The sequence below is a fragment of the Haplochromis burtoni genome, unplaced genomic scaffold, assembly GCF_018398535.1.
Source record: "Haplochromis burtoni strain Fernald_Lab_line unplaced genomic scaffold, NCSU_Asbu1 Contig_107, whole genome shotgun sequence".
NCBI lineage: Eukaryota > Metazoa > Chordata > Actinopteri > Cichliformes > Cichlidae > Haplochromis > Haplochromis burtoni.
Window position 1 is genome coordinate 1564816 of NW_024582468.1, and position 22485 is coordinate 1587300.

Below are 22485 nucleotides of genomic sequence, written 5' to 3' on the forward strand. Positions count from 1 at the left end.
TAATAATATAACTATACAAAGTGGCATGATGCTTAAATAGTTTGATTTAAAAATGTGAAATAAGACATATTTCTAATTTTATTTATTTATTTCATTTTTCAGATGTGTTTACTACATTATTTCTGTCTGGGCCACTTGAGTCAATATAAGACTGTTTTTCCAGCTGCAGTAATTTATATTTGGCCTCTGTTCTGGAACTTTCCTAACTGTGCAGTATGGAAAGCCAAGATGGCGGGAGAGCGGCAGCATCAGTAACAACACTTTCCTTCCTGTTAAAAGGGAGTTTTTCCTTCCCGCTGTCACCAAGTGCTTGATCACTGGGTGGTGTCTAATTGTTGGGGTTTTCTCTGCATTATTGTAAAGTCTTTACAATATAAATCACCTTGAAGTGACCGTTGTTGTCATTTGGTGCTATGTGAATGCAATAAAATTCAGTTCAGTTCAGTCAGCTGGTCTGGCTGGCTGAGTTGACTCACGGCCTCAGCCAGTTGCTGTTCCTTACAAACTTAGATTATAACAACAGTGTTGTGCTTTGGCAGCAGATGAGCTGCTTTCATCATCGAGTTGCAATTGATTTCATTGTTGCCGTTTCAGGTGGTGGTTCTGACCGACCCCAGTGCTCCATCAGCCTCCTCCCCCAACAGCTCAGTGGGACTGGCCAACATCACAGTCACGCCCATCACCAGCCACGCCCCTGCCCAGTTTACCAGCCTGCAGCTAAACATCAACCTTGATAAAAACATCAAGTTCACCAGGGAAGACACAAAGGACAACTGTCTGCCTTTCCTGGACTGCGCTGTGCACATTGAAGAGAACGGCAACCTCAACATCGAAATTTACCGGAAGCCCACACACACGGACCAGTACCTCCTTTTGACTCCCATCACCCTCTGGAACACAAACTTGGAGTAATTAGGACCCTACACCACCGGGCAGAACATGTTCCCTCTCAACCTGAAGGAAAAAAGAAGGAACAACACATGTAAAGGAAGCACTCAAAACGTGCGGCTATCCTAAATGGGCGTTCTTTAAAGTCAGCAAAGAGGCACAGAAAAGAAGACCAGACACCAGCGAGGGAGGATAAGAAGGACAGACGTTATTATTATTATTATTATTATTATTATTATTATTATTATAGATGTTGATGGAAAGGAGAACAACAAGACAAAGTCAGGACATTTATTTTGAAACTTCTGTTTGAGTCATCGCCACCACAAAGGCTGTTGTTTTCCTCTTTTCTGTTTTTTAACGATTTTGTTCCCTTTTTACTAAATTGCAAATTTCTTCTTAACCGTTTGTGTTTGCCTTTAAACTTCAGATCCACACCGGTATGCAGCACCAGATCATCTGGCCCTGCCAGCCTTACTGCGTTCCTCTGGATGAGAAACTGCTGCCTCAGCTCATGAAGGAGGCGGGGTATGCCACACACATGGTCGGCAAGTGGCACCTGGGCATGTACATGAAGGACTGCCTGCCCACACGCCGTGGCTTTGACACGTACCTTGGTTTGTATAATGTGGAAGAAACACTTCACGGAGCACATTTTGCATGAATGCTACTCAGTAACAGCTCATGTGTTTATCTTTGTGTAAAATCATGCACATAGTAAGTGACGATTGCCTTAGTTACACGTCACCTTCATGATACATTTGAATCTTTTGCATTTGAACTAAAAATATTAGATCGTGTATTAAAAGTGAAGTTACCCAACAGTTAATGCAAGGTTTTTGTTCACCCCAATCATTAATGCTGACACCTTAGATGCTAAGGCCACATGCTAAAAACTGAAGAGGGCTTAGATGAAGATGTTTGACTTCACTGAAGAGGACACTGTTAAGTGAATAAATCCAGTTCTAAACATGCGGAGGACAAAAGCACCGTTTGGACTAGAGCATAGCGCCTTAAGGGAGGACTGTTCTTGCGAAGGTTTAGCCATCTTGTTTTTTTGAACAATTTTGTTGACAAATCAACACGTATACCTCTGCTGAGGAAACTTTCCTAACCGCTTGCTGCATTGCTCGCTGTGTGTCATGCCAAAGTCTGCAATTTCTTCACATGTGAAATGAGCTCCTCAGTAGCTGACCACAACTACAGCATTTTTATTGTAGCCTTTGTTTATCCCAGTAAGAGTCAAATTGAGAATTTAAGTCTTCTTGTTTTTTAAAGAGTGACATAAATTAAAACTGCGACTATTAAAAATGCTTCCCTATACTACTGGTCCAGAGGTCGAACAGTATTATAGACATTTTGCATTATTTTTAAATAATATTATGTATTTAATGATTTTTGTTTTTAATTTTTGAGCACATACAGTACTTTCCCATCTATATTTAAAGCCTAACAAAACTAGTGTCATTATTTATCTGGCATCTTGATCGTAGTCTCATCGATCACGTCCGTCTGTTCTCAAACTACCCAATATACACACACGTCTGAATGACACGTGCTATATAAACTGCCAGTACCAGAATTCTCAGTATCTATGTGGCTTTTGGGAATCATTTCTGTCACATTCAGATCTTTACGAATGATAAAAATTCTGTGTCGTAGCAGACTTCAAAACAAACGACGACATTACGTGTAAATTTTGCTAATAGAGTCTGTAATGGACAGTGAATATGTAGCTTACAGAGAAGAATAAATATGTAATAAATATTTAATATTCTTTGGTTTTTTTGCCATCTCACTATATAAAGTGATATAATGAACATATAAAGAATAACAGGATAAATTACCATACATGACTGTGCTTTCAATGTTTTTAAAGCTGTTTTTAATGTATTGATTACCCGCTGTGTGCCACAGGTTACCTGACAGGTGGTGAGGATTACTTCACTCACTTCCGCTGTTATCAAAGCCGCTCGCTGAACCTGAGCCGCTGTGCGTTGGACCTTAGAGATGGGGAAGACGTCGCCACAGGATACGAAGGGGTCTATTCCACTGAGCTGCTGAGCCAGAGGGCCATCAGCATCATTGAGAGACACAACTCTCAAAAGGTGACACACAACATCTCATCACATACATTAACTGTGAAACTGCTAGCCTAACCAATTCGTAGAGTTAACCTTAGTTATCTTAATCATAATCCTAGATTTAACATGTATAGAAGGCTATCAGCTCAGACATCAGATGATGTACGCTGGCACTAATGTTACGCTTGATTTTTAAATGCTGATTTTATTTTTTTATTTATTTATTTTAATCTCATCCAAGAATTATCTTTATTGTTTCTTTAAGCTTGTTGAGCTCAGCCTCTCATTTGGAGTAATATCACAACTGTGGGTTTTTGGGGGGGGGGGGCATTTAACGTCTGTAATGACAACAGTGTGAATGTTCTGTCCCCGTTTCCCTCTATCTTTCAGCCACTCTTCATGTATGTGGCGCTGCAGGCGGTCCATGCACCCCTGCAGGTGCCAGAGCGCTACGTGACTCCCTACAGTTTTATCACAGACACCAATCGCAGGCTCTACGCCGGCATGGTGTCAGCTATGGATGAGGCGGTGGGCAACATCACCCTGGCTTTACAGAAAGAGGGACTCTGGAACAACACGGTCCTTGTGTTCTCAACTGGTATGAGTTTAATTATTAGTTGTTGGTTTTTTTTTGGTTTTTTAAACTGAGATGCTAGATAAACCACTATTTGTTTTACAGTTGTTGTTTTTTTTTCTTTAGAAATAAATGCATTATATAGCTGAGCACTAATTAGAGCTGTGTCTCAGTGCCTTCTATCTCTTCATGTTATCCCAAAATTGACTCCATGATGTTGAAATCAGTCTCCACGAGCTGAAAGAGATCTCAAATGTCCCAGATTTATTTATTTTAAGTTATCTTGGCTGACAGCTGTATTTCTGCGGATGCCCACTAGTGGGCGGTGTTTCGCTATGTTTGTTCAAACCTCACTGCCGGCTGATAGAAGTAAGGAAAACTTTTCTTAGCTCATGTCTTCGTGTAGAGCTCTACAGGCAACTCGCCGAGAAAAAGACAAAGGAAAAACATCTAATAAACCTTTGATGAAGAACGTAATGTGGCCAAGACGGGCCATAAACCACATCATTTAAACCTGTGCCTGCTCGCAGGTTTCCACACGTGGAGCATCTAATGATTTGCATCTGAAGTAGGTAACTACGTTTGAGGGTTATTTTTAGGGGGTTTAGTGTTTTTAAAGGGTAATTAGAAGACAGGAACAATGCTGTGAAAGTAAAGTGTGAGCGTTTTTATGCCTGTGGTGGGCTACGGTAGGTGGCCTGTTTCATTGTTCCTTTACACATTTGGCTCGCTGTGATTCTGAGGATTGAGCCAACCATATGCTGGGCAGACACTGACTCTGCTGATCTGAAGCAGTGGAAAAACTCAGTACTTCCTGCTTCTGTGTAAATGTGGTGCAGAGCTTATGTAATCTGTGATTTGACCAGATAAATGTTTAACTATAACTTACTGAAAGAAGGCTTATCAGTTGTTTGATTAGTCACATTTCCAGCTCACACTTTGAATTCATCCTGGTCAAGCTGTTATCACTGACTAAGCTTAACAGGACAGAATTGGCAGAATTTGGTTTGGTTGGACTTTGAGTTTCCTTTATGATGACATTTTCTGTAAACTGACAGCCTCACTGGGAATTTACTGTAAGCAAATGAGCAAGGAGGATGAAGGGACCTTTTGGGGGAGCTGGGAAAGACAGAGTTGGCCTGTAGAGAGGCGAAGCAGCTTGAAAAGACATTAAGAAGCAGACGGTCTTTTCCAAAAACCGTTCGGGAATCGACACAGACTACTTCCTGGACTTGGATGACACTTTGCCTGTGAAAGGGGAGCCTTGCCTGGATGTGACTGGTCAAGAGTATTTATACTGGATCGGCTTATTGGGATGATGACAGTCTAACCGCCTGTGTGTGCACTTGTGTAATGGTTGGATATTTTATAGGTGTATTTGTCAGACAGTGAGACAACATCGGCGTGTTGTTTTAACGTCTCAGCTGATCACTTGTTTTCAGCAATAGCAGCCCTGGGGAGTGCACTGACAGCTGCTTCATTGATTGTTCAAACTGAAATCCTTCATCGCTTGGATGGATTGCTATTGAATTTTTACAGTCATGTTACAGAGTACATGAATCCCTAATGACTTTAATGATGCTTTGACTTTAGCTCAGCACCACATGAAGTTCCCCAATAATTGCTGATCACTGGACTTTATGTAGTTTTATTAAAAAACAAAATTCATAGATTTGCAGTGAAATCTATAGAAGATTGTTCTTCACATGACTGTATGTCACACATCTGAAATTGACAACAACAAAATAAAACCCTGTGTAGCCCCCATAGCAAATTGGCACATTACATTGTGTCAGCTGTGAAACTTTGTAATGTTGCAGCTTGTTGATGCTGTTCATTTGCTATAAGGTTAAAGGCTACAGTTGCTGCTATAGTCACAGTTGACCTTATTGGCATACAGTGATCAGTGATTCAGCTCACTTGAATTAGGTAACATAAAGTGGAAGGATATCAGCTGACTGGATAAAATGTTATCAGGTGATAGGAGTTTCCTGTTGCTTTTTTGCCTTAAAAAAAAAAAAGAAGAAGAAAGAAAACAACTTCTTTATGTATTTGCTTAAAGAGTATTTGACTCATCAAAACCTGAGCACATATCGCTTAGATGGGGTTTCCACCTTTAAATTCATTTTCATGGTTTCCCACATGTCTGCTGGAAATATAAAATGTTTGGCTGATGTACAATCAACATTCAGAAACCGAATTTCCACAGAGTGACATTGGAACCTGAACATATATGAAATCCACACTCTGGGAAATTTTGAACATTGTTTCAGTATCTACAAATGATCTTCATACCTTTTGCCCCTGTGGTTGTTTCAGATAATGGAGGTCAAACGCTGTCTGGTGGCAGCAACTGGCCTCTGCGAGGGAGAAAGTGGTCACTATGGGAAGGAGGAGTCCGAGGCGTTGGATTCGTTGCCAGCCCGTTACTGAAACAGCCGGGTACCGTGAACCGTGAGCTCATCCACATCTCCGACTGGCTGCCTACACTTGTCGGCCTGGCAGGAGGAAACACCACAGGCACGAAGCCGCTGGACGGCTTCGATGTGTGGAACGCGATCAGGTGAGCTGGGCCGTTTTTTACTGTCAAGATCTGTCACAGGACTTGAGGGGGAAGTTGGCTGTAGCCTGGGGGTTTTTGTGAGTGATACCAGCTCTTAAGTTTGACAGCTTGCCCTCTCTTGGTGCCCCTTTCAGACCCTCCCCCACCCCCGCCCCATGCTCGCACTCTCCAGCTACCTCTGTCTTCTTCTCGTAGGAGCCCCTGCTTCTTCAATAAGCCCTTTGTTGCTGTGGCATTGAGAGCTCAAAGAGAAGGAAATTGCATCAGTCATTCTCACACAAATCTGTAGTCCGTCCATCCCTCTGTTCTGCCCCCCCCAGCTTCGCTTCAGACTAAAAATTAAGCTGTCCTCCTGTTAGATCAGCTAATTTGTTTTGCTGCAAATCCTTTTATGTCAGGACATGCCTGAGATGATGCAATTTTGTTAAATGTAATATGTTCAATTAAACGTCTGGATGACCTCTTGTGTTTTGGAGAACTTTGCAAAGAAGCTATTAGTAAATCGATAAGTCACACGGAGCAGCTTGCAGACCACAGATGTGCTTTCCATGTGAGGCGAGCTGTCACTGTGTCCCATTTGACTGATTCATTATATTTGTAAACTAAATGCGGACACAGTGAAAGAGGTGAAATTGAGGGCTACAGCAGAGCCCCGGCAGAAAATCGAGGCTTAGCCAGGACCGCAAACTACTACTCGCAGCCTCCACTTGACTCGATTGGCCGTTGCGTGTCAGCTGACCACCACTGCTGGCACGGCCGTGTGAGCAGCACTACAGGGCACAAAACGCTGCTTTCATTGTGTTTTAATTGGACGTCCCAGTTGCAGAAAACAGCAGCCCCGACAGCAAGGCCTGGGAAGGGTAAACCAAACGAAGGCCCAGAACAGGGAAGCACCCAGTGACAGAGTGAGACTTATTTCAGTTGTGTTATCAGTCAGTGTGGTCAGAGAAAGTGGTGCGTTTTCTCTGTGGTGGAGTGCGGTCAGCGCATATGACCGCCTGGTGAGCAACAGCCAGCTGCTTCAGATTTACAGAGCCCGGTGGGTTTCACAGCACATGAGTCAGCGTGGCGTGTTGGTTGTGTGTTCTCTTATTGAAGTGCAACACTGCTTTTATCTTACAGCAAAGGGTTTGCCTCACCCAGACTGGAGCTGCTGCACAACATCGACCCTCTGTATTATGACATTGCTCCGTGTAAGTTCACGTTTCTTTTTTCCACTTTAACATTATTGGAAATCTTTTTTTCAGTATGTCTGAAAATTTTCTCAATTAATTCAAACTGCTGATTTCACAGAATGTCCATTGTTAAAGTCAATTATGCCTTTCCCTAAAGGTAGAGTGAGTATTTTTTTTTAAGGTTATTTAATAGAAAAATAGAAGATTATACTGGAAATATGGATTGATTTGTGTGTAATAATGTCTTCAACCATCTGATACATTGTCATGAACTTAGAATGAATCCATTGAAAATACATGAGAGTGGGCAAGCTGGGGAAGCTGCTAAACAGCTACATGTATGATGTCATAAATATCAGATAGCCCTGATATGATCAACTTGGAAACACTGTTTCGACTGTGAGCACAGAAGCTCCACCTACCTGTTGTTTATTAAAGCTTTTGTTTATGAGGGTGCAGCTAATCACAATAGTGCTGGTTTAAAGGACTGGTGGGATGACCCCACTGGTGGGGAATGACCCCAAGAAGAAAATCTTCAGTGAAGCTAAATTGAATGTATATGATTCATTTAAAAAAATAATAGAAAGTATAAACTGACCATCACTGCTTATTCAGTTCAGTGTCTCCAGGTAGGTGGAGTCTATCCCAGCTATCATAGCGTGAGGTCAGGGTACACCCTGGACTGGTCGCCAGTCCATCAAAGGGCTAACACATCGTATAATTGTCTTTGGGCTGTGGGAGAGAATACCCTGAGACAGGCAAGCCCCGCAGAGAAAGGTCCCAGCTGACCAGTGGATGTGACTATTTTGAGCTTTTAATTATTCAAAACTATTTTGGTAGAGCTAATGAAAAAAGATACAGATCTAGAAATGAGTTTCCAAAGATCCATGTAACTCTTTATAATACAATAATTATGTTAAATTATTTTCTTTTCTGCACAGTGCAGATAATTAAAACATTATGCAGATTAGTTACATTCACTTGCATTTAAAAAAAAAAAAAAAAGTAATTAAGAGAAGTGATGGGCCCTGTGACGAACTGGTGACAGGTCTGGTGCTACCCAACCTCTTGCCCTATAACAGCTAGAGTATAGGTTGCTCGCCAGCGACCCTGAATTGAATAAGCAGTAAAGAACGATGGAGGGCTGACCTGTTATTGCAATAAATGTGACAGGTAATCATGATATGGATTTTAGCTGTTCTTAAGCGGCGCTGCTGTAAATCAGTCTGCTCGTCCTGTGCAGGGTCATGGGTATCTGGAGTGTACTCACATTGGGTCAAAGGTGGACTGCAGGCTGCCTGGCAGATCATCTGTTTATCGCACACTGCAGGCAGTTTAGTGTCACGGCTAAGCCTAACCTGCATGCTTGTGTACCGAGGATGAAACTCACACAGGCAAGCTTAAACACTCTTAGTCATAATTCACATGCCAGTGAAGGTTTAAGATGATGAAAACCTCATGCACTGACCTCCTCCTCTGTGTGCTTGCAGTGTAGGATATGTTCTCCTTTTCTTACTAACAATGTAATTCTGCTGTGTTTTCTCATTAAGCCTGTATGAAAGGATCATTGTTTGAGCTTAGACCTTAGAATAGAGTCTTATATAACATTTGAATAAAGCAAAAAGAGTGTTTGAAATTGTTAGGTTTGTAAAGAGTGTTTGGAATCTTAGTTAAAATGAGCTGAATCCAGAGAATTTTATCAGATTTTTTTTCCCCTCACTGTTTCGTATATAACAGATATTTTGTTTTCTTCTGAGGAATGCTGATAACACGGGGGTGAAACTCTAATCATTCACTGTTGACACTGTAATCAGTCGCCAGGGAGGAAATCTGAGAAAGCTGATGTTAGAGGGCAGGGCGGGTGTTCGCTCTTTAACCTCTGATTGTAGGGAGGTTTTACAGGAAATCTGCTATGGGACTGCTTTTTTTGGACTCATCCTTGTCTAAACCACTTAATATTTAGTGGACCAAACCGCTTCCATCTCTGGGGAGGTAGCAGGGCAGTTATCTGGGGCCGTGCTTTCTGACTTTTGGGGCGGATACTACACCTCAGTTACACATTTAAAAATAGTAAAGGTCCAAGGGGACTGAAATGGTTAAAAAAAAAAAAAATCCTGCTTATATAGCACCTTTTTAACCTTGGTGGTTTTTCCAAAATGCTCTAAAGTGTTTCTCCTACAGCATTTTTAAAGCAGCAGAGACCTACAAGGTGCCGTCCTGCCATAGGGAGCTACTTTTGGTTTAGTTTCTTGCCCAAGGACACGCAGACGTGTGGAGGAACTGCAACCTGAGCCACCAACCTTGCTATTAGTGGACAGCACACTCTACCAACTGAGCCTTGGTTGCTCTCTGTTTCTTTTTTTGCAAACTCTTTTGGGACTGAAAAGCTTCACAGATGTATCAGACAGATATTAATATGTTGATCAAACATATGTGAAACAAACAGTAGTCTTATGTATTAAGGGCTTTTCAAAATATTATCAATAATGTTGAGTTACGGGCCCCGGGGAGGCCAATCCATGACTTGTGTGTGTGTGCGTGTGCGTGTGTATTTCCAGGTATGCTTTTACTGTATTGCCAGTATATCTGCTATCAGTGTCACGCTGAAAAGAAGCCATTGTGAATCAGGTACTTTGGAGATGCTATTGCACAATGGATGAAAATCTGACGGTACTTTTCTTCGTTCGAAAGTCCTTCATTTTTCTTCCTAAAAACCACTGAATGAAATGCAGCCCAAAACCATGAAAGAGCCTCAACCATGTGTTACAGATGAGCATATAAACTCACGGGCCTCTACTGTCGACGTCTACTGACTGAAATTAGAATTCATGATCCCATAAGACCCACTGGCACTGATTTTCAGTCCACTTCTTGTGTGTTTGGCATCCCCAGTCTTCTCTCTCTGCTTGCCTTCCTTAAGAATGGCTTTTTGACAACCATCTTTCCATAGAGACCATTTCTGATAAGGCTTCAGTGAACAGTAGATGGGTGAATTGAAGACAGATGCTTTGCTCTGGTCCTGTGTTAGGTCTCTGTATGCTTTTTTTTTTTTTTTTTTTTTTTTCCTCTTATTTCTTAAAACTGTACAGCAGATGAACGATATCTGAAAGTCATGTCCATAAAGCCTGATTCTTATAATTTTGTCCTACTTGTCTTTTCCTCAAATTGTTTTAAAGGAACACTGCACACCATGGCAGGTTTTTGTCAGTTAATGCCTGTCAAACTGTTTGATCTTTGGCATTTTTCTTAGATTCAACTTAAGTAGTGAAAGCAAACTGTTTTTGTGACAGGCTGACAGTAACACAGTGCTGAAAGAGCCAATTAAAAATTGATTCTTTGCTAAGTTGTCTGTTGCATGTTCATACAATACTGATTTATTCCTCGAGTTAGATGTCTTTTTCATCCTTGACTGATAGATCAGTGTTAGGTATGCAGGTTAGGCTTAGACGTGACACTAAACCGCCTGCAGTGTGTTTATAAAATGGCAGTGTACAGGATTAGACTGAAAATGAGTTAAAAAGCAGACCGTGTCCCAAGAAAACATCTAAGAGTTTGGAGAACTTTTGCTCAAGATAACTATCAAGGACCAAATTAGGTCCTGGAAGCCAGATATAAAGAAATAAAGGATGGCTCAGGACTTTTACAAAGTACAGTATGTTCTGTCTTTAATGACGTGTAGTAGACATCAAAAATGAGGAAAAAAACAAAACAATATTAGCATCCATCAGCAGTTCTTTAGGGGCAACTGTGGGTTTAGATTAACTGGTTGCTGATGTCTTTGGTGGGCTGTTTATTGCTGAGCAGGGAGTATACTTTGAGTTTATCAGGGCCTCTTGTACTGAACTAACAAAAGTTTAAAGTTGCTGATTGTCAAACCAAAACAAGGAGCTTAAAGACACAAAAACAATCATTGAAAAAATGTAATGTGAAAGCTGTAATAGTTGGTTGCACCAAGCTGAGAGGAAGAAAACCAAAACCAAATACAAATATTGGTAAATGAAGCTTTAACTTAATAAAATCCCTCATTCGCAAACCTGTTTAAACGAATAATTCCAGAAAATCCAAACAGTGATTTATTGTCTGTTTTGAAACAGGCTGTTTGTACAGCTTCAGCCAGTGTTGCTCAAATTACCCTCAAAGTTTACTGGTGGTCATTAACATTTAAATCATTGGCTTGATAAGGAAAGCACTGCTTTACAAGCTTTCAACCTCATGTTTTATGTTTGAAAGTTTATTGTCGGCCACTGCTTTGACACCCACCCTCCCTTCCAGGCTGAAATTCTTCTCTTTTTTCCCCTTTTTCTTCTTTCCTATTATAACCCAGCCCCTCTTTGAGACCTCCCTCTCCTTTCCTTTCTCCTTCTCCTCTTCTCTCCTTTTCCTTCTCCTCTTCATGGTTTTTTTTTTTTTTTTTTTTTTCTCACTCCTTTCAAGTCTCTTTTTCAAAATCTTCTTTGCTGTCGCTTTGTGAGTAAAAGGATTGTGGCTAAATGGGCCACAGAGGGGTCGCTGAACTTCTCACTTGCTGAGAGAACGATTCCTGGACTTCACCCAAGCCTTAAATCACTCCTCAGCTCTCTCTCTAGAAACTTCTCTTGCTCACTCGGGGTCTCTTCCCACTGTTCCTCCCTCCCTCCCTTCCTCCTGTTTGTATGTCATCCTGCTGTGGATCCAGATGAGTGCAGCCTCCTTTGTCCTGCAAACAATGAATGTAAGAAATGGACATGTGTACATTGCGGGCAATCTGTTGGGGTTTGAGGTCCATTCCCTTTTTAAGAATGGAAGAAGAAGCTCGTGCGCAGCATAATTAATCAAACCTGTCAATCATTAATCACCTGCTTACATAACGGTGTTCACACCTGAATCTGAACACCCCATTCTTACGCAACCATGTGAGCGATGCCGATCTGAGATGAGCTGAGCAGCTTAGCTCTGCATTTGGAAGTGTTTGAGATTCGCACAACGATCAGCGAAGAATTCATTGTCGAAGCTTTTATCATGTGGTCGCAAAAAAGCTGAGATCGGAAATGTTTTAATTCCCTCACTCATGTTGCTGCGGCGGGGTCGGCTCTATTAAACAAGCCCCGATGGGGAACTTTGGCTTTGTGTGGGTGCGGATTTCTCTTTATGTGAAGAATGTTGAGGACATGCTTGTTTTTGACAGCGTTAGGAGGCTGAAATGACTTGTTTGTACTTGACTGTCTAACCAGGACCATATTGTTGGGGTCAACAGCGGTATGAACCTGAGAAGGCCAGATCTCCTGTGTTTGAAGGTGCGGAGATGTGTACTCACTTCTGGGAGACATTTTCCATAAGGGTTAGAAATACTCAGTGTTGGGCAAGTTACTTTGAAAGGGTAATTGGTTATAGTTACTAGTTACTACTTCAAAAAAAGTAACTGAGTTACAAGATTCTAAAAGTAATTAATTACTTGAAAAGTAACTATTGCGTTACTTTAAAAAAAACGTTTAACCCTCTGGGGTCCAGGGTATAATTGGCCATTTTTACTACTTTTGATGTTTCCTCTACATTTCACCTTTAAAAACTATTTACTTTGCCTTGTTTGGTATCATTCTTTTCAGCACAACCTCACGTGTCTGAATTTACAGTTATGTTTTCATTTTGACATACTGTATTAACACAATTGATCTAAAATCAGACAAAAAACATAAAATTCAGAGTAGAAAAAGTTATTTACTGTAACAACCACAAACATGTTTTGAATCATATTTCATAACTTTAAATGCAAATATAAATTGTCAATTTTAAAATCATATGCACAAGTTTTGCAAACAAAGTTATTTGCAGCCATTTACCTTTTACCTTTTTTAAATAACCATTTCAAACTATTTACAGAACAATCAGCTGTTCTGCATTCAATAAGATGCCACACAAATTATTTGTGCCACTCCAAAAAAATAATTTCTGTCCACTATAAAGGAGAACATCACAGCCTGATACCTGGAGACAGCAGTCACCTCATTGTTCTGACACACAACACAAAACTATCCACAACACTACACACTCCAAACACGCTAAACCTCACAAATCTCTCTCATTGTTTTGCCCCCTTAGCTCCAGGTGTTGTGCCAAAAAGTGATCGCTCCAGAAAGTGATTGCCGTCCGGGGGAGCGCGCAGCTGTTTAAAGCTGTAGCGCCCGGATTACTTACAGCTACTTCCGTGTAACTGATATAAGGTGCAGTAAGCTGAACACAGCTTCAACCGTCTGTTTGTTGAAAAATAGTAACGCGACCGCATTTTCTTGTTAGTAACCGTAACGGCGTTGAAACGATAGGAATAGTAATTAGTTAGATTAATCCGTTACTGAAAAAAGTAACGCCGTTACTTGTAACGCCGTTATTCCCATCACTGGAAGTTGCAGATATTTCTACACCATCAAAAGGAAGATCAGTTATTTACTTTGGCCCTATGAAACTGATAAAAGTGTGCTCATTGGTAACTGCGACCCTTGTTTCTGTCTTTGTGTCTGCACAACTGCACTAACAGCACATTATTCATTATATTTGGCAAACATGGAGCACTGGTGCTGAGTCGACCACATTACCACCGTATCTGTCAAATTCCTCCAGGCCCAAAGTTCTGTGTTTGCAGAAATGTATACATTTAAAAAAAAAACAACTTTTGTTCTCGAACAGGAGGGATTTTCATGGGGTTTGTTTATTTAAACTGTTCTATTTCACTGCAGATTTTGCAGCACAAAAGAGTCTGTTATTAGTACATTTATTTTCACACCCATCACCTGATACCAACTGTGATTGTCAAGTATGCTGATGCCAGTCTACCTTCTCATTTGGTTTCCGATCCACAGAAGGCGCTTTGTATCCAGGGGTGGACTAATATCATCTTAATCAGCGAAGTGTAGTTTTTAAGATGGATGGTTTCCTTGAATCAGCTCTGTCCTCTGTCCTCCTCTGTCTACAGGTCCTGGCAGGCAGCGCGAGTTAACTTTGGCTCAGGTGGCCAACTCCGGCTTCAATGTGTCCATTCACGCAGCCATTCGATCTTCAAAGTGGAAGCTGCTGACTGGGTACCCAGGTCAGTATCTTCTGTCACTTCTAATGTCATATTTAGTCTAAGTGGGACGTAGAATATGAAACACAGGAAGACATTAATTTCTTATCTTTATTTAAAAAAAAAAAAAAGAAAGAAAAAAAGAACTTAATACAATCAAACACTCCATCCCAAGTAAAAGTCCAACGTCATAAACTAGCAATACATGAAGTAAAGTTTGGTAGTAGCAAATATTTGAATATATCTTATGTAAAACGGTAAAGTTGTTGTTGTCAGAGCTGACAGCATGTCCTCATTGTGCAGGAGGAAAATGGTTCTCTCTTCCTTCATTGTTGAGACCCAGAGGCCATCTTTTATCTTCAGTCTGTGGTCTGGTCAATGAGCCAAAGTGCCATCAGCTGTGGCCCTGCCCACTGGGTACCACTTGGCCCATTACATTGTGATCACACTGTGGAAAATGTATATTTATATTGGGGGGGTAAAAATGTATTCTGGGTCTTGGAGGATTTTTTTTCCTTTTTTTTCTTTTTTTTTCTTTTTTAAATTATTGTTCTAATACCAATACTAAGTGATCGATCTAACCAGTAAGAAGCAAGTTGCCTTATGGCTCAGTCACACTAGAGTAAAAAGATGGCAGCCTTGTTGCCACTAGGAAAAGCAGTGGTTGCCTGGTCATTTTTATTTATTTAAATAATAATAATAATTTATTTATTTATTTTTCTGTCTGATCTTAAGTGGACCGGACCAGTGAAACTCCCCTTTCTGTCAGTAAAGAAGTTTAACTACACATTTAATCCCTGAGATAGTCTAATATAAGGAAAGTGCAATTTTAGCAGTGCGTCTCAGTTTTTGCACATGATAAAATTCATCTATAATAAGTAGGGCAGGAACAAAGAACAAACAAGCTGAACAGAAAATGCAGATGGGGTTTTCTTCCCTTCTTAACAATACTGCTAATGTCCTTTTTGTTATCCCCAGGGTGTGACGTTTGGTTCCCCCGACCTGACGGCAACACCTCCGACTCAAGCTCCTCTGAGGTGGATCAGCTGAAGCCTGTCATGCTGTTTAACATTGAAAAGGATCCAGAAGAGAGAAATGAGGTGTCTGCTCAGTTCCCCAAGGTAGTCGAGCATCTCCTCTGTAGACTAGAGCACCACCAAAAAAGTGCTCAGCCCATAAACTTTCCTGACGATGACCCTAGATGTGACCCAGGCCCCACTGGAGCCTGGGGGCCCTGGGCTTAGGCGGATATTACCGATATTGTAGTGTTTTGTTTACTGTGAATTACAACAGCAGGAATTTTCCTTTGTGGGGAAAGGTGAAGTTTTACAACAATTTTTGTTTGTTTGTTTTTAAAAGAGAACAGCCAATACCAAAGAATTCAGAAAGTGATTAACAGCAGCACCTTTACTCTGCCTTACATAAATCTGGTTACAGCGGATTAGTTTAAATGAATCAACACCGCTAATTGTCCCATAGAAGCAAAGGCTGAGGAGGGTGGATGGCAGCAATCTTTCACTCCAGACACTTAATTCATTTGGAAGCCTAATGTTTAGCCCCAACCATCCTTGCTGGAAAACTCAAAAACCAGTTTTATTTGTTATCTATCATCCACCTGGGCCTTACTCAGAGATTCTTATCTGCTCTCTCAGACGTTTTATCTTAGGCTGTATCAGGTTAGGGCTGGATCAAGTGACCCTGAATCCTCTTAGTTACTCTGCAACAGGTCTAGGCTGCTGGGGGCCCCTGATGGACTGAGTGTTTCTTTTTTCACTCACCGTGTGTTTATAAATCACTAGTTATTATTAATCTCTGTCGATCTTCACCAGTGAATCTTCGTCAGATCACGACCGGTTGAGGTATATAGTGCATAGTGTTGTCTCTGAGGGGAGCTACACTATACATTTGCATGTCTAGAATCTGAGCAGGAGAAACTAATTTCTTTCATATACGCATCCTCTTTGACCTTTGACCCCTAGGTGTTTGACCTTCCACTGAAAGCAGCATGCAGACTAGAGCAGGAAATGCTTCCTGCTGAGAGCAGGCGGCCGCTGTCCGAATGTGGGCCGCGACCCTTAACCTGCCCTGCATGTTGATTGACAGCTGAGCACAACAAACAACAATACTGCTGCTACAGAAAAACAGAGCCGTAGACCTATTTGTCATTAAGGAGTCAATGACGCTCCTGTTTTGTTTGTCACATTTCCCAAACTTGTCACCATAGAAACCAAAGCTGCAATGCTGTTTGCTCTCAGCTCCTTGCTCCATGTGACGTTTAACATATATCTTGCACTGTTACCCACTCAAATCTGTCCTTTAAATGTGAAGGTGGTACCAGGATATGCCAATACGTTTATGCAAAGTTGTGAGGGTTTGAACTCGTGTTTCAGTTTAAATGGTTTGTTTTGAAATGTGCTTTTGTTACGCTAAAAGCAAATCAGTGGATTGATTTTTGTTTTGTAATTTAACATAAGGAAATGGATACCTTGGCTTCCTTAATTTATAATTATTAATATTTTTTCCATAAATACCAGCACCACAAAAAGTCTGTATGAAGTATATTATCTTTATTAACATGTTTCCAAATCCTGGTCGGTGCGCCTAAATATGTGACGTCACTTTTTTTGTAAGTAAAAAGTACTTGAAATAAAAGAGTATAGTGTTTTGAGATTAATCTTTTACTGTGTTGCACAGTATAAAGCTGATTGAGAGTAAAGTATATTTTAAAACACTGTAAATCTCTTTTCTATCTGTTTTAATAGACTCAGTTTACTTCAATATCATCTCTTTAAAGCACAAAACTGATAATAATTCAAAAGTGTTACATTGACTTTCTCAGCGTCTTCACTTGTCTGTGGTCCAAAGTAAGTCCTACTTAGTTAAACTGAATTTTGATGCTTAATTGATGAGTGGCCTTTGAGATTTTTTAGGGCAAATTTCACTAAATTATTTATTAAATAACAGTCAGCCCAGATGGCATGCCCATGGCCCATGTCCACTGCCAATTTCTTACTTAAATTTTTAAAACCTACTCTACATTTTAGTTTTCTAAGTTATTTATTTGGTGTCTAAGTCTGTCATGGTACCACATGCTAAAGTAAAATGGCATTTGTGGCAGTTAAATGGAGTTCAAACTGGGATTTTGGTAACAGCAAATACCATAGTACCACATGATTATTTTATGTTTCTGAGAAAGTGCTTCTTACTTTGCTGAGGCTGTAAATTTGTCACTTTGTCAGTTTACTCTACAATCAAAACTCTGCGTTTCAGTATGATGGGATAGTCTATTTAATTAGACGTTACTAGTGTTTGCAATTCATGTAAAACCAGGGCCTGTAAGTTTCTCAGCTCGGCTGCAGACCACTTTTGCACTTCTCATGCCCCGTTTGTGGTGAAGTGCCCCTCCTGACAGGCTGCTCAGTCTTCCCCTACGTGTCATTATGATCAGGGTGCCCCTGCGGTGTCACAGCTCGTCTCCTCCTCATAGTTTTCAAAGTGGTTTTGGTGTGTCTTTCGCACTTAATTCTGCACTTTGACTCAACACCGTGAGTGTCGAGCACAGTCTTCAGCTCTGATGTGCCTCCGCTGTATCAACACTGCGATTCGCTGACTCTGATGTCACCCCACGTTGTTGTTTTTTCAGCTGCAATGACAAAGCTATGTGTGGCTCCAGAGAGATGCCCCTGAAAGATATGACAGGGTAAAGATATGATATCCCAGTGTTAGGCTCAGATGTTTTTCCAGTGAGCACATGTGGGACGCACACAAAAAAACAGGCTGCCACCCTTGATTCCTTTCTGGTATGCTCACAAGATGAGACTGAAGGTCTCACAGTCAAGTGGGACGAGAATTCCAAACAAGATTGTCTGTCTGTGCCGCCAGCCTGTGAAAACAGATTAAAATCATACTGACCAGTGCAGTCAGGAATGTGTTGAACCTTGAGCCTTGAAGAGGGGAAACCCAACGGCTTATCGCACCTAATTAAAAACGGCTATGTAGATATTTTGTACCGTATGTTGGTGAGGGTCCTAAAGGTGTTTGTGTGGGATATCGATGAAATTTTAAAAACTTTACATAAATAAAATGAGCACATTACATCAGCAAACAGTGGACTTTGAAAAACATCACACTTAATGTAATTTATATACACATTAACAGCTCTGTTGGGCTTTACTTAGCATTAGCACTGGGGCGCTCTCAGCTAAATGCTAACACATTGCTTTAACAAGCTAACATTTGCTCATTAGCTTCCTGCCAATGAACTTTTGGGACCACAGTCTTGTTTTTTTAAAGCTATCGGTTTACTTTTATTATGTGGCTTAAGATGGTTTTGTATTGTTCTGGTTTTATTGTATCTTTTCCTACCTCGGTCAACGAAATTTACTGACATTCAAAGAAAAACTTGCACATTAAAAGTACGCGATCTGTGAGAGATGCATCAGGTCACTGGGAGTGGTTTGACTGGAAAAAAGAGAGTGCTTATTCCAAGGATGATACTCACAGGGGGACTGCTGGGGTCGTACGAGGGTGAACAGCCAGGTGAGTTGCTGAGGTGAGTATTTCAGAAGGAACTGGTCAGCTGGAGACAGGTAAGTAGTCCTGGTAAGAGAACTGCTCTTTAGCCACACAGGGAATACCGGGAAGCTACAGCATCAGTTTGCAGGAACGCAGGGGCGCAATAAATCTCAGAGACAGGCAGAGAAGCTGAGTGCTGGAGGTGGTCCTTGCATACTGGCTGCTGATGAGGATGATTGGGTTGACAAGACTCCAACCTCGGCCGAAGCACCAGAACAAAAGCAAACCAGTGCGGGACTTTCTGAATTGTTTGAAAGCACTTCATAAATAAACTTTATTACTTGCAGTACTGTGCAGTATTTCATTGGTTCAAATGGTGGCCTTTACTGCTAGAGGAGCCAAAACTTTATCAGAAACCTTCATGCAATTTGTGATATGCTAATTATTGTTTATTTTCTGTTGGATGTTGTTCAGATTGGATCTATGTATCTACTTTAAAAAAACATGCACAATATATTCTGTAAGTCCAAGCTTTGTAGTTATAAAAGTAAATACCCAGGTACAGTTCAAATATGGGCTTATAATGAATTATAACACAGATTATGAGAATGATCCTGTTTTTAAAAGCTTAAGCTCAGCTCTCGGCTTTAAGATTTAGCAATACACTATGTGCCATTACAAAATCAATGCCATTCACGCAGTTTACTTTTTTTTCTTTCTTCCTGCATTGTCACACAGCTTAGTTTACCTTGTATTTATTTTGCAAATATGCCAGAAACATTTTTACATTTTCCCACCTTTTTCCCTATGTCCTCTCTGGAATTAGCACTTGTCGCAGTGTATGCTAAGGAAGAACACAGTAATTTGTGGGCTGCTATTTATAGAAAAAACAAAGCCTCTAAATGTAACTTCTTAATTGCTGCTTCTCATACAAGATTTTGCACTGAACAGACTGGAGACCACGTTGAGTGCGGTGCATTTTTGCACAAACTTGTAATTCACTTGTTTTGCCTCTGTTTAGCACTTTAGGCTACCCTTTCCTCTACATGGTGTTAACAACAGAACCATTCTACGATGTAAATCCTTTCTGTAATTATTCATTATTTATCTCAAGTTCTAAACTTGTGCGTTCATTGATGAAGAGTTGGATTCCTGGTACAAAGTCACTCAGATCTTAGAGAAGCTAACCTTGTAGATCAAACTAGATAAATTAAATTTACAGATTATAAGTTAAACTATTTCTACAGTGAATTTTTGCACTTTCAGTCTGGCTTTCAAACCAAAGGTCAGTCAGAGTAGCAGTGATCCCAAGAACTGAAAGGATAACATCAGGGCTGCTATTATTGTCAATAACTGCAGTTGTTTAGCCAGAAACTCCATGACCGAGTCATGGGACTTCCCTTGTATTTCCATTTTATTCCAGTTTCATTTGACTGACCAAGAAGCACAAATAGGTGGGGCACTAAAGTCCTGGCAGCAGTTGCTCCCCTCCTAGTCACAACACTCTCAAAATAGTGCATTCACACTTGTTCACTGTTGTGCAAAGTGCACACAAACATACAAAACTGTTTGAAACTATTGTTCTTCAAATGAACTGACTGAGCAATCTTACACTAACTCAACATATAATTCTATTGACAATGAAAAGAATATAAGACTGGAGATGCGAGATGGTCCATTCACATGTCTGAAAATATTGCAAGTATGGCTCTCTGCTGTGTAGCCTTCAGACTGTTGGACCTTCAGTATGTGACCCTTCTGTATTGATTGATGATGTGTCTAAGACTCAGCTGTTAGCCTCCCAGTCAAGGTTGAGCCTCAGATTTAGAGAGAATGTGACGGGTAGCCACAGTAATACTGTGTGAATGACTTGTCGATACAAAGTGAGTGTAATAAACGGACATTTTAATTGGGAAACAGTTCACCTTTTAGAAACATAGAAATTTCACATTTTTTAACCTTAACTGAGTTTTTACTTGTTTGACTTTTGCTTTTATGTTACAAGTAAAGGTCAATGGAGTTACTCAGATGAGAAAATATGGATAGAAACCATATAAACTCTGTAGCTGTAATAGTGTCCTATTTGTCTTACATAGTAAGTCATGGGAGGTCAGCTTTGGTGTTTGTTAATTTTTTATTAAATCCTCATGGAGGAGCAACTTGTAGTAACTGAATATGCCCTTGTTCACTTTTGACTAAAGAATATCACCCACCTGCTATATCCTTAATAGGTGTTGAGTCCTTTGTTATTGGCTATTTATTGTGTCACATACAAAGCAATCCCATTCTAAAAAAAAATACCCTGCTTTCCACCTTTTGATTTTAATAGGGACCATAATTTACACAATGAAGATGGTGTTGTTATGAGACTTGCAATTAGAACCGTAGACTCATCTGGAAAGTGTTTCATCATAAATCCAGTGAGCTGAAGGCTTGTTTTCTCTAAAGCTTTGATTAAACTCTGTTGGGGACACAGGCATGGACAGCTTGAAAAAATTACAGCCAAGAAGCGATTGCTGCTATGCTTCTAAAAAGTCCACTGCCTGGAGCTGTTGCACAGTTGGTACATTGTAATGTAACATCTCCACAGACGAGTCTCACAGTTTTAAAAAGATTGGCAGGTAAGTCCACATGGACCCACGCTCACTGTCTGATGAGGACACTATGTCGCTGATTCCTACAGACTCACAAACACGGAAAGTATAACTGTAGACTTAGACTACTGCTGTGAACCTTTGTAGAGCCTACAGTGTAACGCACGTAGTGGCCAATGCCATCGCCAGCATTCATGCTTGTGCATGATTTCCGTTACATCCGGGTTTTGTTTTTGTTTTTTTTTGTTTTTTTCTGCGGTACTAGAAACAAATAAATTCCTGGGACTTTGTCCCTCCTGGATCCCCACTGTTTGTTGTGATCAGTTTTTCTTTTCATACGTTCCTTCCTGTCCATTCCAATAGTTTCCGAAATCTCCCTCCAGGAATTTTTTGACATATGTGTGAGTCTTTATATTGAGGTTATAATTATGAGCTGTTATGACATAACTAAGGCATAGGTGTAACACAAAGGGGTAAATCTCCTTTCAGACTCCACGAGTCTCCTCCTATTGGTTATTCAAGAGAATACAGCTTTAAGGTATTCCCATATTAGCTACGTTTTCATATACAGTTGAGGGAAGTAACTAGATGCAAAAACCTTGATGGAATAACAGATCCAAATTAAAAGAAAATATCCCAAACAGATTATTATCCTTAGAACTTAACAAACTATCATGCACATTAGTGGGGGATTAATTACAATCTCACTCACACACACACACACACACACACACACAGCCCGTTCAGCTATCTTAGTGAGCACCTTCACTGAAATGATGGTTTCCCTAGCCCCTTACCCTAACCATTAAAAATGAATGCCTAACCATAACCGAATTGTAACCCTGACACTAAAACCACATTTTGAGCCTCAAAAAGGCCTTCAAACTTGTGAGGACCGGCGAGTGTGTCCTCACAAGTGACTGTTGGTTCTCACAAGTATAGTAGGATGCAGATTTCGGTCCCCACAAAGATAGCTAGACGGGAACACACACACACACACCCAGTTGCCCCTTTGAACAGCAGGTGGGTAGGCCTTATTAGAAATAACCATATTAGAAA

General features: G+C 40.6%; 1 protein-coding gene across 1 annotated transcript; it reads left to right on the top strand.

The window, feature by feature from the left end:
- The first annotated feature begins 1166 nt into the window (after positions 1-1166).
- On the top strand, positions 1167-22113 carry arsb (arylsulfatase B). Its single transcript, XM_005929832.3, has 7 exons — positions 1167-1505; positions 2806-2996; positions 3363-3570; positions 5866-6109; positions 7232-7302; positions 14228-14341; positions 15296-22113. The coding sequence occupies exons 1-7, from the start codon at positions 1331-1333 to the stop codon at positions 15559-15561; spliced, it is 1269 nt and encodes a 422-aa protein (XP_005929894.1). The 5' UTR covers positions 1167-1330; the 3' UTR covers positions 15562-22113.
- Positions 22114-22485: the final 372 nt, after the last annotated feature.